Source organism: Lepisosteus oculatus, chromosome 3 (genome assembly GCF_040954835.1).
Source record: "Lepisosteus oculatus isolate fLepOcu1 chromosome 3, fLepOcu1.hap2, whole genome shotgun sequence".
Classification (NCBI taxonomy): Eukaryota; Metazoa; Chordata; class Actinopteri; order Semionotiformes; family Lepisosteidae; genus Lepisosteus; species Lepisosteus oculatus.
In genome coordinates, this window is record NC_090698.1 from 73,987,022 (window position 1) to 74,004,959 (window position 17,938).

The following is a 17,938-nucleotide window of genomic DNA, read 5'->3' on the forward strand; positions in this document are numbered from 1 at the left end:
CAACTAGCAATGTAAGATAAGCATATTCTCTCACCTGCCTGAAGCACTACATCTAATAATCGGTTTGGGAAAGTGCTGCAGTACTGAGCTACACACCAGCGCCTTTAAGGGAGAACTGTTAAAAAGTCAAAAGGTTTTGGGGGATTACAGACAGAAAACAGGGTCTGGATGGAGAGTGAAATGATTGCAGAATTTCACATCTGAGTGCTGTTGGGTAGCTGTGTCAGGAATATTTAAACATGTGAGTGAGTTTCAATGTAGCAGAGTGAGAAAGTTCCCAGTGCAGTTCGTGAGTCTGTCTCCCTGCATCAGTACCACTACCAAGGCCAGGACTCGACTGCTCTCCCCGAGACCCACATCTGGGGCACCACTGCAGGAGAGCAAGCAGCTCCTCGAAGTGATTTCAGAAGAAGCCCAGTTCCTGAGCACTGTAGTGTGTAGAGCACAGGCTCTCCTGTGGACCTCTACAGCAACTCCAAAGATGCACCAGTATCAGAGCTACCGGGTCAAAACTCTCCAGAACACTGGTTCTCAGTCCTGGTTCTGGGGGATGGCTGTGTCTGCTGGTTTCAGTCCCAGCTGGGCCCTTAGCCACCAGGACTAACCGGTGCCTTAATTGGTTCGTTTGCAGGTTCAGACTTTTTTTTCTGCACTCCTTGGTGTCAAAAAGAGGTGGTGTCTAGTTCAAGAGCTTTATTTCAAACTATTTCAGCACATAGAACTTACTGTCTCTCCACAGCTTGCCAATTAAGAATTGTCTCCCTTTTTGTTCCCAGTCGACGATAAGCACACACAGGTGGGAACAACAATGCTACTGTATCAGACTCTTGCCGAGCTGGCTATAGTTCAGCTCACACACCTGAGTAAGGGCAATCCTGAAACCCACTCATTAACACACAGTTCATACCAAGTACAAGTCACATTCAGGTTTTTAAGAACTGTAAAATTATAATAAGGTCTGAGACGGAGATCTGAAATAAAGCAGCGTGTGATTTAGAGCTCAGCTGGACACAGGGGTTACCCAGGACCAGAACTGAGCGCCACTGTACTGGGGTACACATGGCCAGCAGTCTCAAGGCCCCAGCTGAAACAAACCCAGCAGACACATGTTTACTCAGGGTCTGACTGAGAACACTGCTCTAAAACTGAGACCTGTATGATGGGTATCATGGTTTGAGATAGACCCCAGAGTTATGGCAGTTATCTGTAAAAATCTTAATTTTTTAAATTGGAGTACAATAAAAAACTGCACCATGAACATGGAAACACATGAAGCGATAGAAGACTGGACTAGTTTAATTTTGTAATTGTAAGACTATCTTACTTCTTCAACAGAGTCAATCATACACTCTTTGCAAGCAGTTTGATTTATTCCAGACATGATTTAGGGAACGTGATGTCATACCACTGGCAATGGAAGAGCTGAAATACACCTTGTGCTCTTTGGGGGCTGTTTTACACGGATTGGAAAGAACTGACAGACGCTGACAGTGAGGAACCTATCCCAACTTAGTCTTTAAGCAGCAACAAGCAGCAAAGTGTGGCTCTTTAAACTCTGTTGTCAATTAATGTGCTGTTGCTGATTTGGGAATTTTTCTGGTTTTTGGTTTATAGCACAAATCAATAAAACCGATCCTTCTGAGATGCTAAACAGAGTCATTTCCTCTTACAGGCAGTAGGTAAGGGTTAATCGGTCCTGATCCTGGACAGCTGAAGTCCTAGAAGGTTTTAGAGTTACAGTAACCCGCAATCATCAGTGTACGCTGTCATTTAACAGAAGTCCAGGAGAAGGTCAAATCATAATGCTGCACTTCTGCTCTCCTACATATAAAAACACACTTTGCTGGCTGCCCACAACTCTGCACTCTAGCCCCCCTCCTTCCCTCTCATTTTCACCCTTGCAGCTGCCTCCCTGCTTCATTCCTCATGTGTGAGAAAATATAATTCCTCCTCACCCAGGCGAGTTAATGTCAAAGTATTAAGTACGTTATCCCATCAGATTTGTCAGCTCATTTTCTCATTATCATTGGAATGTGACTATTGAAATGTTAACATGAACGACCCGGTTTTTGATCCAATTGCAAGTTGAGAGTTCAGGGGTTTCCTGTTCTCTAGTGCTGGATGGAGTTCTTCGCACTCACTCCTCTGAGTGCTGGGATTGTGGTAACAGTGTTCCTCAGTTCTTTCTGGGCCTTAAAAGCACAACCTGTCTTTCTTCCCTCAGAAAGCCTTACGTGAGGGACCTTTTTCAACCCAGGCTTGAGAATCTCTCCACTGCCCGCCTGCACCTCTGCCACGTCCCTTCACTCCCTGGTCACAATACGCAGCTCCTTGGTCAAACGCCGCTGTCATTCCAACATGAGCGACTCGCTCGTCTGCATGTAACCTGGAACCAGAGTGTCTTCTGCTACATTCAAATCCTCTGCTGTACAGCTGTCAGTACCCCTGACAAATAGTTCCCATTATCATGCTACCACACTTTTATTCTAAAAATATAACGTATGAGATAACGTGAGAACTGCAATCCTTTGGGTAACCATCTATTTTCACTTTCAGATTCTCTGTTAAAGAGCTAATAGACAGACCTAGAAATATATATATATAATAAGCTGTGCTATTCGGGGACTGAAAGATATAGTCATACCAGACCAGAAAACACCGGACCGATGTTTAAAAGCTCACGTACTGTCTGCTATTTTATGTAGTGCTTTATCGAAACCCGTATGCCGTTACTTTGACTTTCTGAAACACATGCTTGTCTCTTACTCAGTTCAAGATTGCTTTACGGAGCCCAGTGACCGGTAGGCTGTGCATTCGGGGTTTCAATGATTATGAACTCTGGACGATGACAAGCGCTGCTCCACTGGGAGGCAGAGGTTCGGCTCGAGAGGAAACCAGCAATAAGGAGGGGTGGGGGTGGAGTGTTAATTCATTAGATAATTAGTTAACTGGACTGCAGACTGCAGGCCTACCAGAAAGGCAGCGAGGCTCCTCTGCGGCGACTCCCACTCGAAGCAGCTGTTGACGTAGCATCCGGCGCTCAGGAGAGCCACGACGCAGCGCTTCGCACGGTTGAAGTTACGGAGCAGCAGCTGCAAAGACACGAGGCGTCGGGGGGTGAGAGGAGCCAGCCACCCTGAGCTCCTGACCGGAGTACGGCCGCGAGCTCCTGACCGGAGTACGGCCGCGAGCTCCTGACCAGAGTACGGCCGCGAGCTCCTGACCAGAGTACGGCCGCGAGCTCCTGACCAGAGTACGGCCGCGAGCTCCTGACCAGAGTACGGCCGCGAGCTCCTGACCGGAGTACGGCCGCGAGCTCCTGACCGGAGTACGGCCGCGAGCTCCTGACCGGAGTACGGCCGCGAGCTCCTGACCGGAGTACGGCCGCGAGCTCCTGACTGCAACACGGCCGCGAGCTGCTGACCGGGACAAGGAGATCCTCCCAGCAGCCTGACGCCCTCGGAGAAACGCTCTCTTCCGAGAGGCCCAGCTGGGGAAGAGCTCCAGAGGCCCGGGCAGTATGGGCCACAGGAAACTGGTAAACAACTCCCAGATGGATCCGCCAGTGATCTCCAGGTCTGAACCTCATGGTGGTATTTCAGCTCTTGCCCTCCCACACTCTGACAGAGACAGGCCCGTCCCTCTGCTCTCGGGAACACAGGCAAGCTGGCAGGACACAGCTGGGCGAAACTGAGTCCTTGGGGCTGGGATTCAGGAAGGCAATGCAGGTCTTCCGAAACAATCCTATTCTCCTTTGACAAAATAGATGTGGATAACTTACCACGGTGGAATACGTTTTCCGAAAAAGGACCCTCACGCATGACTAACCTTTTTAAGACTAGGCAACTAGAATTTATGTTGTCACAACGCAGCTGAGGAACTCGTTCAGTTCAAGCTCAGGCATGACTCACTTCATCTTGACATCAAGATGAATTTCAAATGCAGGCCTTAAAATGCAGGGTGGAAAAATTTGTAACTGCACGTATAAAATACTCCAGTTGAATTTTCTTGCCATTTAGCACAATTGGGTACTTTGTTGCAAATCGCTTTTGTGTGCAGTTCCTGTCCTCTTAGTGCAGATTAAAAAGAAGGCTTGATTGATTTTACAGCATAACTAAAAAAGTTGTTTTATACTATTAGCACTTTCTCTGCTGTAATTGGGATACACTGAGAATCACAGAGAATTTTTACAAGAGGGCAGGAAGTTGAGAGAAAGACCATGCACCCAAGAAACCTAGCAGTACGCCCTCGTTTTAACTAATTTGACCGATTAACGAATAGTCGGGACGAGGTGTACGTTATTGCCAACTGTACATAAAAGCACGTTGAGGCACGACTGACGCTTTTTCACCTCAAAACACACAATTACAGTATATGATAATATAAATATCTATGTATATAATGACATACTATATACTATATATACAGTATGCTTTCTAGATTTGACTTTTTTTAACAATTGCAATCAATACATTTAATGACATTTGCTCCTGTGCCTTTTTATTATAAATATACAAGCTCTTTCTTTCACGTGTCTAAAACTTTATATATAAAATTTCTGAAAGCATAACTAACCCAAACAATACACGTCGTAAACAACTGACCTACCCCTATAGGGCACCATCAATATTCCTGATTTTAAACCTACTGTATGATGAATCTCATTTTCACTGTGTTTTAATCTGTGCATCCCCCAGTTATTGAGAGGAAAGTCAGGTATTTCTGCTTTTTCAGACAAAAATCCTCTTTAGCAGACTTTGTCCAAGAAATCCGATGTCTGCGAAAATGAAGTCCGTTAAACTGAGGGTTTACTGTGATAGTGAATCCCTGCCTTGTCCCTAGACCACCACTGAAATCAGACACAAGGGGCTTTGAGCTGCACTTTGTAACACATGTTGTAATAATTGGAAGGAAAGTTTATTTGGTTTGCTACAGACGAATTACAGAGGAAAACATCAGTGCTGAGACACGGCAGTGTAAGACATAATAAACCTGAAAATGTTGTTTTTTGTAGGAGTTCAAAAAACGAGCACTTAAGAAACTAAAGAGCACAAAATAAATTTGCAAGCAGTCCCTCCTACAATCTCACAGAATTTGTGACATTGTTTATCTAGCATTAGAAATCACCATTTTTGTTACCAAAGCACAAAAACAAATGCAGAGTCACACACAAAATATTGCAAGAGTCTGCGCAGGGCCCAGCAGCCCCTCACAAAGAGCTGCAGAATACGGCTGTTTTTGTCCAAACAACGTTTTTGTGTCTCATTTGGACCACCTCTTCAATCCAGCTCTTTGTTGCTGGAGCGCATTCACTCCGGCGACAATGAACTGGGGCTTCGGCAGCCTCGCTGAAAACCAGTAGGCCGGCCTCTCTTCTGACAAGGCCATACTGGTGACAGCTTGACGTTTCTATTCACCCCCCACAAAAAAACGTTCACAGAGCGCTGCGCTCTCGCTGATGTCCCATGCCGCCCATCGCTTTGGGGCTTGATGTCTGTCACAAAAAATAAAGGGTTTGGGCCTTCATCCTACTGGCATTAAAGGACAATTAGTATAATAATACCTGTTTGGAGACTCTTGGCTCCTCCTCAATATACTTCTGTTCTATCGGTATTAAAGTTCTCAGACCAGCTTTTACCTGTAGGGATAAACACAAGAGAAGAGAAGAGAAGTCAACAGCGCGCTCGATGGGCTAAGTATCCACGAAACATATCTGCCGTGCCGATTTCGACAGGAAGGGTGTCGGCAGAGAAAGAGTGATCTCTCGCGGGGTTAATCTACGCATGTCATTATCAAAACCCGCATACGAATAAAACTAGCAAGTGTTTAATTAGCAGATGAATGAGCTGCCGTAGACACAGACACACACTGCGGCACACACACAGGACCTGTCAGAGCCGGGCTCAGGACAGGGTGCTCAGCGCTCGCTCTTTCTCACAGCGTTTAAAAAGGGCCTGCAGAGCTGCAGGCATGACATGAGTCCCCTATAAATCGCAAATAAAGGCATGAGGGAGACGCTAGTCTTCAGTAATTAAAAAAACAAGACAGAAAGAAACAAGTGTGTGTGGGGGAGCCCGGGAAAAAGACTTACAGCATTGAAAATCACATCTATTTCCAGAAAGATGACCCCCTTTGTTGGCCCTGTCAGCTGCTTGTTTTTCAAGACGTAGGCTTTCCGTTCGCCGTTTTGAATCTGCGGGAGAAGGACATGACAGCCGTCTGTCTCGTACTCCCAACTGAATACACTCCCTCCGCGACCTCTGACCCCCAGCTGCTGAAACTGACAGAGAACCCAAAACAACTGTGGCAACTCTGACAAGTACCTGTTCATTACCAGGAGCAAGTCTGTCAAAGAGAAATTAACTATCCAGGGGAATCAGCATCGCTGGGTACATTAAGTGCTTCTTCTGTATTTTTTTCTTTGTGTTATGATTACAAATCTCGGTTGAAAAATGACAGACAAAGCCAGGATTTTTTTTTTCCCCGAAAGGGACATTTAAAAAAAAAAAAGACAAAGAACTGCGCCATTCGCACAAGACTTACAGATAACAACGGGATGGCAATCTTGCCCAGAAAGTCAGCACTTCGATCTCTGTCTTCATCATAAACTGTCACTTCAAGGACCGAGTGGATGTCTTTAATGTTGCTGTTGAGTGAAGAATAACAAGTTGCAGAGTCATCTGCTTGGTGTCTTTGAAGCAACAATAAGAAGGATTCATTGCACAAACATTTGGAGAGCTGTTTCTGCACTTAAACAACTTTAAAACAGTGAAACATTTCAGAACCATTTCAGTAATCTCTAAGAGAGGATGGCAAATTGTGTTGAGGTATTTAACAAGTACGAGAAGGCCTTTATTACAAGACCATGCACAAAAATAAACTCTTTTATCTGCAGATACTCAGAGGCATGCAGCTTAATTGTACATGGTTTAAACCAGAAATAAACAAGTAAAAACTCTCATGCCGTTTTACCTGCTTTCTGAAACATTAAACAACATGAGCATACGCAGCACTGATGCTGAATAATGGGGAACAGGATTTAAGCAAGAGCATTTTTTTATGTATTTAGCTCTCAGTTAAAAGGGGCAGAACAATGGATATGGAATAAGATACAAATAGAAAATACAGTCTGTTTTATTTTTAAACAACATTTTTAATACTTTTAAGCATTCCAAGCATTAATGGTAAGAAAAATACTAAAATCTTTTGTCTGCAATAATAAATCTTGTATTACTCTCCATAGTGCATAATTTAATCTAAAAAAACACTAAGAATTTAAAAACATTGACAGAGACCATTCTAATAATAAAGTACGTTGTTTAGACTCAATTTGCTAAATAATATTTAACAACAGTAATTAGAATTCCATGAAAAAATAGGTCACAAAAGAAACACAAACATTGCAATTAAAAAAATCTATTTTTATATTTCCCCTGAATTCTAAAGAAACTTGTTTGAATAAAAAAAAATCCACTTTCATTAATTGTAAGTGATCAAGATTAATATATTGATTCTGTTTGTAATTAACATTTAATTGAATAATTTTTAAATAAAATTGCAAAAAAAAAACACACCGATAGTTGAGTGGAGACAGACTACAAGCCTGTAACCACAAGTTAACAGATAAGTTTTAAAAAAAGGAAAAAGAAGCATTTTATGTATTAATTCAATCACAGTTCTATTCATAATCCAAGGGTTTTGTAGATTACATGGAAGCCGAGGTAATCTGAATGTAATGTATTCACAATACATCATAAACTGTCTTCTAAACAATACAAATAAAATGAATGAGCAAATCAGAACTCGTCATTGATAATTACACACATCCTTACAACTATATTTATACATTCTTAATTCATCTCTACACCTTGTCTTTGGGAACTTTCGTTTTAGCCCAGAAATCTTTAAAGTCACCTTTAATTCTTCATATTCCTGTCCTCAGAGCCAATGCATGGAGACGTTTTTTTGCCGAAGAGATCAATAAAGTATTAGAATTCTCTCCGTACTTTAGCTAACAATAAATGTCAAAGTATTTCAGAAAATATGAATGATATTATTTGAGTATTCGAAATATGAACCAATTAATTAAAAAAGCGAACCTGCTGATTTGCATGATTTTAAAATTCAAGGGGCCTTGGCTTATGTATATTAAGACCTTTCGGTATGTTTAAATTGCATAGGAGCACATCACAGGAACAAGGCAGTGTCTGGACAGAAGCATCTACAGTTTGTAGTGTGGCTGCTCTTACAAAGTAAAAACCTTGTTCCACTCCGGGTTCAGATTCTTGTAGACCGTGTGAGTCTGCAGCCTGTCGTTACTGAGCTCCACCACACAGAATGGGTCACTTTTGCCTACAAGGGGAAACAGAGCAAAAGATAAAAGAGATGCATTAACTTTATCACAGAGTTTGCTTATTTACTCCTGCATTAATCCAGTGACCAGAAACAGGGAGACGCGAATGACTTCTTGCAGATAAACCGGCTGGGGAGCGCTGGAAGGAAGATAGCTACAACCTTCCCGATCTCTGACAAGACCATGGGTTAAGCCGGGATCTATTTTCATATTACAATATCATGGCCCAGAAACACGTGCTGTATCTCCTGTACTGTACGTACACAGTCACAAGAAGATAAAGTCTTCAGCTGCATAGCCCACAGCGCTACTCAGTGAAAATGCCATCTGTCCTTGGTGGAGTCATGCAGATTTTACTGTCAGAATTCTTAAGTGGACAACATTAAACAAGTAAAACAGGCGAAAGGATAAACCCTGGATGTTAGGTTTTTAATTTTGGTTGTTTTAAGTAAGGGACATAAGGCTGTTAGGGACTGATAGGCCAACACAGACATTCTGCTAGTCAGTGCAAAATCCAATCTAAAAAACGCACAAGTGTCGTCACTGAAAGAATTTGCATTGCCCTGGCTGTGCTGTTTAGCTAAAATGCGAACTTTGCTGAACAACTACTGTATTTAAGTACTGTGCAGAATTTAAGGAGAGGATAGCATATAGACACCTGACTCCTGGCTCTTCCTACATATTCCTTGACTCTCATTAACTTATATCGATGTCTGCGCTCACATGCCTTCTGCTCAGGAAAGCTCTGAAATGTTTCATAGTCATATTTTTCAACATCCCTGTGCTGAATATCAGAATATTATCAGAACAGCTTGGCAGGTAAGATTTCTGTTAATGAATCCGGCAGAGAAAGAATGGGATTGAACCCTTCATCGATATTTGGGTCAGAACAAAGGCTACTCAAAAAGAAACAAAATGTGTACTGTAGATGCTTTTAAAAATTAAAATGTTAGTTTAGCAAAAATATAAATATGAAATATGGAAAAAAAACAAGAAGAAGCAAGAAAGCAAGAAAACAAATTGCAAAATTCTCTTAATGCAAGCTACATAATCACTGCTAGTGAAGTATCCTACTGCATATGCACAGCAGTCACAGTTTAGAGCTAGGGTTAAGGAAATGCAAAAAAAAACTAGCAGATCAAAAAACTACAGCTAATGTAAAAGCATTTTTTTCTTTGTGAAATGTATGTAAAAAGTTTAGTTGTTAAAGGCTTTACGTGCATCATAAAAAAAACGTGATGATCAAAATTATCAAAAACAAAATAACTTTCAAATAAGACTTGATCAAACGCATTTTAAGTCTGTTGTCAATCCTAAAAGATACAAAGCAGGGGAAAGCAATTTAAATCTTAGACCAAAGGGTGTGCTTATGAATGCACACTGTGTGAGCAACATAATATATTCTTATTGATTCCTATGAGTTTATCCAAATGTTATGGCACAATTGGGCAATTCATTGAATATACTAAATAAATGTCACTGCAATCAATATAAAGCCACTGCTGTCTAGAAGGCACATTCACCAAACTAACATATCGATCCATAAGTATGCGAGAGGTTAATGTGCATATTAACTTAAACGATACACAATGATCAGGGAGCCATGGTGCATAAACTGTTTTGATAACCATGCCTTACATCTTGAAAATGAAAGCATGATGATCCATACCTGTATATATAGACATAATCAGATTGCTGTTGCATTAAACCAATATCACAAAGGACACATATTCAGCAATTTTACATTAAAAGAACATTTAAAAAGCCTTCAGTCATGCAGCAGAAACATATTTTTTAAATGTTGCAAATCATCTTTAGTGGAAATTGTAAAAATCAAATTTTGATATGCAAGAACAGTTAAAACTATTGAATATCCAAAGAAAGTAAGGAATTATTTGAATTCAATTTGTTAATACTGCATTGAATCTTAGTATATCAATAATATATCTTCTACAAATACAAACTCTACATTGTGTTTCACAGTTAAATCCTGCATAGCTCACCTTGTTTGGCTGTTGTGCTTTTTTTACAACTAGATTGTCTAGAAAATGTCACCAAAGGCATAAACACTCTTAAATGTCTTTTGCTCTTGTTTAAAGCTTCAACATCTTCTTTTTCTCTTTAAACAAAAAGAATGGGAAAATATAGAGACTCTGGCGCAGAGGTCACAGCCTTTCTGAACTGGTACATTATTTTTTAACTTATTCCTTATTTAAAAATTACACATTCAACTGCCTTTAGTTAAATGCATGACACAGCCAAAGCATTTTCCTTAAAAGACTGTAATGTAAATGTTGCATGGACATACTGTATCTGATCTGCCACATACTGTACAGTACAGTGTACAACATGCTGTGGTACATCCATCATCTTTGTGACATTTTACAATTCTTACAATAAGCTGCTAACCTTTTCACATTTACCATATCCTTGTTATTAAAGGATAATAAAGCAGGTACCTTCTCATTAAAGCAGGTTCTGGCCAATATAAGTCACACGAAACATTTGTTGCAGTGTGTATTATACAGTAGCTAGCTAGCCTAGCACACCTCGAATCACCAGAAGAATGACTTAGTGGCCGTTAGCACGTTTGGCAATACCCAAGACTCGCCAGCAGACCCTTCTGTTTTACACAGCATTATCTCATAGTAATACGGGACATGACAGGCTTAATCTGATAGCATGGGTTATCAAATTAAATGCTCTCATCCAAGGATTAAGCCATTACTGTAAAATTTGTTTTTTTGGACATTGGCAATCCGGAGAGAATTTCAGGCACTACAACAAACTTTAATAGAGAGACAACGGACTGTATTCAGAAAGAAGTATTAGCATTCTTCTTCAGCACACTGCAGGTGTCAGTGAGATATAGCCCTTTAATGAGCACGGCACTGCTGGGGGCTGGAGATTTTTCTTGCGGATTTCAAAGTAAACAAATGCTTTACCAAACCACGTCCAGGGAGGGCTCTTCGGCATTTCTCAGAGATTGTAAAAGAAAATGAAAAAGCCTACAGGAACTACTGATCACCTCAGCCTGTCCTAATTGTTCATTTGATGCCCTGTGTGAGACTGCCTCTTCACCAGCATTAATCCGCCTGCCTCTAGTGCAATTTTACAGTAACTTCGCTTGCTTCCAGCCACATCTTTCTTGTCCTCTGTACCAGCTCTCCACGCAAAACTTTTAAAAACACTCTTAGCTGCCCTGTAGAAGGGACCCTACAGTGTCTTAAACAACCCCCAACACACAAGAACGGAATAATAACTCCTGCAGGCCTGGCAGCAATGGGTAGTGTTTACTCCCCGCCACGGTTTTAAAGGCTTAATTTAATTTTCGGGCTCGTCTAACTTACCGGCGCAATTTCCAAGATAAGAATCTGAACGAATCTTTGCTGGGAGGTAAAGACACAAGAAATGCCTGCACCTTTCTATTTCCGTTTACTTAGTATTTGTTTAGCAGATATTTATCATGAGCTCTGCACAACACACTGCTGGTGCTCCAGATAAATGCCTCAATTAATTGTGCTTGGGGGAGAGCCCTCTTTGCAGTGAATCGGGCCTGTGAGCTCTTTATTAAAGGCACTGTTCTGTAGCCCATAACCTTGTTCCTTGACACCTCTCTAGTTTCCAATTTAAGCAAGTTCCCGTGATGCGGGCTCTAAAGGGCTTTGTCTCCATGTCATTGTTCGGAGAGCCCAGGCGCTGCAGAAGTGTGAAATCAGAGCTCATGAGCTGAACGGTTCCCCAGGGAACACTGGACCGCGCGGAAGGTCAAAGTCACGGGCTGGACCATCTGAAAGTGTCTGATCACTGGCCTGTGACACAGCAGGGGAGGCTTTCCATTGAACACGTCTTAATTAAAGCTCGCAGACAGGCCGGCAGCCGGCTCAGCGAGCGCAGGGCTGTCAGAACTCTGCCCTGGAACTCTTCTGTCGTGCTCAAGACGGCTCGCTGGCGATTTTTTTGGAGCAAAGGCTGGTAAACAAAGCGAACAGGCAAAGGTGCATCATTCATAGTTCGCTAATTATCGCTGGTAAATTCTCACCCCTTGCCGCCCTTGTTTTTTTTTCTCTGAAGGGTCACCACAGAAAATACCAGATAAATGGGTCCAGATCGATTCTCACACTCCAAGGTAGTGTTTAAAAGAGCTATCGTAACTCTATTCAAAACCAAATCTCCCCCATACTACAGTTAAACGCGTCTTATACTGTATAGAGAGAAATTGAGTACGGTCTAGGTCGTACAGTATGTGGCTATTTTAGTTTTAAAAGTGGATTAGATGTGTTTAGCACCAATGTTCCAGCATTGTTTAAACATCTCGGATGCTGGCCAGTCGCAGGGTGATTCACTTTCAACACAAAAGCTAATGCTGACACCTAAAAAAATTATCAGGAGCAAAGTTGAACTGAAGACAAGTGAGAGACCAGGAGTGCTGCAATCACATCTCTCTGTGATTATAGTCATTATATCTCATACCAGGTCACATCACACTGCTACAACGCACACACCCTGTGGAATCTCATTTATACTGTATATTACAAGTTGAAACAAAGGGATTTAATGACTTGTCGGTCTTACAAGACTGTTTCACAAAAATTATCTGAAAAGCGAACTGCTCCCAGATAATTACAAACATACATTCTGCCCGTGGTGCCTGCAAGCTCTGCACACTCATACACTGGCGATTGTGTTCCCATCCTTGTGAGCAATTCTCATCGGCTCTCGTCCCGTTTTTTGCTGACGAGCATGTGCTCCATCCAGACAAAATGCAGTGCAGGGAGGGCACAGACAAATATTTTCTATCACTTTTCGATTTTACAGAAGACTCTGTTTGCTTTTTTAAAAGAAAGATGAGGATGTGGACACTTGCTCACCTCATCCATTTGTCCAGAGTTGCTGTGTTTGTGGGGACATTTTCTCTCAGTTTTTTTCTCTCAGTGATAGTAACGTACACCCACACACACCCTCACCTACTGACACACCCACCCACCAACACACACCCTGACCCACCCACAACCTCCCCCTCACACCCACACACCACCACTCCACCTACATCCACACACACACCCACACACCTCCATTCACACACCCTTTCCCACCCACACACACATCCTGACCCACCCACACACACTACCTCCCAACATCCCATTGCCCACCCACACCCACACACACACAGACAGATGCCCACACACACCCACACACATACAGACAGATGCCCACACACACCCACACACATACTGTACAGACAGATACCCACCCACACCCACACACATACAGACAGATGCCCACACACACCCACACACACACAGACAGATGCCCACACACACCCACACACATACAGATACCCACACACATACTGTACAGACAGATACCTACACACATACTGTACAGACAGATACCCACCCACACCCACACACATACAGACAGATGCCCACACACACCCACACACACACAGACAGATGCCCACCCACACCCACACACACACAGACAGATGCCCACACACACCCACACACATACAGTACAGACAGATGCCCACACACACACAGACAGATGCCCACACACACCCACACACATACAGACAGATGCCCACACACACCCACACACACACAGTACAGACAGATGCCCACACACACACAGACAGATACCCACCCACACCCACACACATACAGACAGATGCCCACACACACCCACACACATACAGTACAGACAGATGCCCACACACACACAGACAGATGCCCACACACACCCACACACATACAGACAGATGCCCACACACACCCACACACACACAGACAGATGCCCACACACACCCACCCTTGCAGTGAGAAGCAGTGCGGAGGTGTGGAGGTGCTGAAAGGGTTAGCTCGGACTCGAGGGGTGCGGTTTGCCTGGCTCTCGCTCAGGGCCCCGAACGCCCTCCCTCCAATCCAGCGCCCCAGGACTCCAGTGTATCCCCGTGTGCGGGGGTGTTTGGCCGTGGCAGACCGAGGACCTAACCGCAACTGCTAATCTCCTTTCATCTCCATTAACCTTCCCAATCCAAGCTGCTCTGCCCAATACTGTGCCTCTGAGGGAGAGGTTTTCTCAAAAAGAAAGCAAAGAAAAGATGCCCTCTGCAATCAACAGTTTATTATGGGCTTCAATAAAGCCAGGCCTGGATGGTGGCATTCAGTCAGACAAAGGCTCTCAGGCTCCCTACAAAGTGAAAGGACTGAGGGTTTCATTAAAAACTAATTTGTGCTTTTTCATACCACCTCATTCAAAAGCATTCAGAATTGCCCTTTTATTCACAGGGAGTTAATACACCGTGTTTCTAATTGAATGTGTTACAACAAAGGGGAAAAAATACCTACAATTCTGAGGATGAGAGGAGAAATTTCTTTTCACTTCTGGGACAAGGAATGCCCCCCTTCAATCCTGCCATTACAAAAATGATTAGGTACCATTGAAGTGGGTTTTTTTTTCTATGAGCCACACTAGAAGAAAATACAGTTTTATCAGAACATTATCTGAAAGGTGTTTTTAGTAATTTCAGTAGTAGTTATGTAGAAATTCAGAGATTTTCAGTAATAGAAGTCAGCATGAATTTAGGATCGTGTCCTTCAGCACTACAGTTTCATCACTGGACATATTTAGCAATGAGGCCACCTAGTTTCATGAAGCTATCTTTACATGACAAATCCACCAATTAACAGATCTTCCTCATTCAGGCGCAGTTTTGCTGCTGCTGTTTAACAGATCTGTTATGGCTGTAATCTCACACAAGGTGTTTTGTTTTCTTCCAGAATATCGTTTGCAAAAGCCGTTAAATAAGGCTGACTCATAAATCTGGGCCTTTGCACTGTAAAACTGCTTTAATATGGCAAAACAAAGAGCACTGAAGAAAGAATACTGTGAAGTATTTAATCTTATGGTATTTCCTTTACCAAGGGATTTGTTTTTGCAGTTTCTCTCCACTCAAGACAGAGAAATTAATACATGCTCTTATATACAGCAGGTTAGACTACTGCAATGCCCTACTATCAGGGAGCACCCATCACTCTTAACACCTTACAGCGAATTCAGAATGCAGCAGCTAGAATTGTTACTAGGAGCAGAAAGTACGACCATATAGCCCCCATACTTACAGTAGCTCTCTTCATTGGCTTCAGGTCAGGTACAGGGCGGACTTCAAAATCCTTCTACTTACAAGGCTCTCAGAGGTCAGTTACCTGTCTGTCTAATGGAACTTATTAATGTATACTATCCAAATTGCCTGCTTAGATCACAGAGTGCAGGTCTTCTTCATATTCCACACATTAAGGGGCGGTGCTTAATGAGATCTGCATGGAGTACTGACATACAGAAGACATGATGGATGGATTAATACCCTTAATTAATTAATACCTAATTCATCATCTGTAATTCAACAGGTCGGAACATCACTGGAGGGGGACAATTGCAGTTGGAGGGCGCAGTAGTTCTTACTCAAGACCTGTTTTAGCCACTATCCTGATATTGTGAAGCACAACATGTGTCTAAATTGGGATTCTCATTCCCATTTCACGTATGGCATCATTTGCATTCCTTCTGCTGTCATCTGGTGTTTCAGTTTGGCCTCACATACACTCTGCTGTGATGTCCAGAGCAGAGCCAGGCACATAATCGTGACCTTTCTGTGGTCTCATTGGCTGTGGAGAGCTCCAGATGAGCTACACACATTCAGAAAATGCCATTTTTAACTACTCTTCGAAAACACTTTTTGATGTGACCTGCGCGTAAGCAATAAATACCATTGAACAATCTTTAAAAAAGCAATGCAAAGAAAAGTTGAACACTCTTTCAAGTGATTCTGACAAGACAAACAGTATGAACTCAGCGATTCCAGAGTTCAGAAAAATACGGACTCACTCCCAGCCCCTCCCGAGCCCAGCGGGTTTACCTGTGAGCCCTAAATTCACACGCCCAGCCCCTCCCGAGCCCAGCGGGTTTACCTGTGAGCCCTAAATTCACACGCCCAGCCCCTCCCGAGCCCAGCGGGTTTACCTGTGAGCCCTAAATTCACACGCCCAGCCCCTCCCGAGCCCAGCGGGTTTACCTGTGAGCCCTAAATTCACACGCCCAGCCCCTCCCGAGCCCAGCGGGTTTACCTGTGAGCCCTAAATTCACACGCCCAGCCCCTCCCGAGCCCAGCGGGTTTACCTGTGAGCCCTAAATTCACACGCCCAGCCCCTCCCGAGCCCAGCGGGTTTACCTGTGAGCCCTAAATTCACACGCCCAGCCCCTCCCGAGCCCAGCGGGTTTACCTGTGAGCCCTAAATTCACACGCCCAGCCCCTCCCGAGCCCAGCGGGTTTACCTGTGACATCAGCTGCCATCAGCCCCTCTGCCCGGATGACCTTCACCTGGACAATCCCCACGTCCCTCAGGTTGTGGAAGGACCTCACCAGGCTCTGGGGAGGAAACAGAGAGGACCGTCTGCAGCAGCACGCCAACACTGATCCAGAAAAGGCCCCCCTTCACTCAACCGCGAAGCAACCCCTCTCCCCCCAGCTGATCTATGGCAAGGATACAGTATCTCTAAATCATGTAACATTTGGCATTAACAACCCGGTTGACAAGATAATAAGAATCTGTAATTATTTGTAGATATCTTTAAATATGTAAGGATATCCTTAAATGATTTAGAGGTGTCACTTAATTCATTAAAGACATTGACAAAAGAGTTATGGATATAGGGCTTGTCACATTATCATTTAAATATATCTCTAAATGCATTTAAAGATATTTTCAGATATTGAAAGGAATCTTCAAAATGTAGATTTAGAAATATCTGAACATTTGGCTTGCCATACTGAACTGCAGTGCAGTGGGACAGCTGGTGCAGAATGGCTGCTGTGTGTCGCCCAGGTGGGGTTAAATTATGCACTATTTAAATGCAAACTTTTATTATTATTATTTATTAGCCACATCATGTTTTTGGCTTGGCTTGAGATGTTTTATGAAATTAAACCTACTGTAAAAGGAGTATTTCCTGAAACAGCTGATTGTTGTGAGATTATACACAGTAGCGCGAAGCATGTGCTACTATTACAAGTTACTGTTTTTGCAAGTCACTCTCCTGCATGGCAAGACTCTGATTGTGCCAGGTGTTACTATCATGGGAACAGAACCGTCCCAGCAGGCTTCTTCTAATTCCTGCTTAGCATCCTGGCACACTCCACCCAAGAGAAGGCAGGATATGTCAGAGAAACACAGTGCATTTACAGCAACATAAATATGTAATGCATCACAAAACAACAGCATATATACTGTATGGTATCCCAGTGCTGAACCTCAAATAAAGAAATGATGTTTGAGCATAAATAAATCAGCAGAAACAAGAAACATACTGTACATATCAGCATCTGCAACTGCTAGAGTTAAAATAAACAGGGAAGGCAACCAAAAACAACTTACACAAATACTTTATATGCAGCATCTACACACATACATGCATGCTGAATAGACTATACAATGCATCAATGTGGCTTAATAAATCCACTGGAAATAATGTTATCCAGTCTGAGCTGATATGATAATACAGCACCAAGTGTCTGGGGGATATGCT

General features: G+C 42.9%; 1 protein-coding gene across 11 annotated transcripts in view; it reads right to left on the bottom strand.

Annotated features, from left to right (window-relative positions):
- The window catches only part of mctp1a (multiple C2 domains, transmembrane 1a), a 195,548-nt gene that overhangs the window by 73,411 nt on the left and 104,199 nt on the right, over positions 1 to 17,938 (bottom strand). For all 11 annotated transcript variants that reach the window (XR_001480038.2, XM_015360520.2, XM_015360537.2 and 8 more), the window contains 6 exons: positions 16,688 to 16,781; positions 8,250 to 8,352; positions 6,544 to 6,646; positions 6,092 to 6,193; positions 5,564 to 5,638; positions 2,973 to 3,092 (listed from right to left, as the gene is read on the bottom strand). Coding sequence is in view for 10 of the 11 variants with exons in the window: in XM_015360520.2 (XP_015216006.2) it covers positions 2,973 to 3,092; positions 5,564 to 5,638; positions 6,092 to 6,193; positions 6,544 to 6,646; positions 8,250 to 8,352; positions 16,688 to 16,781 (597 nt within the window). In the remaining variant the exon portion in view is untranslated. The remainder of the gene's footprint in view (positions 1 to 2,972; positions 3,093 to 5,563; positions 5,639 to 6,091; positions 6,194 to 6,543; positions 6,647 to 8,249; positions 8,353 to 16,687; positions 16,782 to 17,938) is intronic.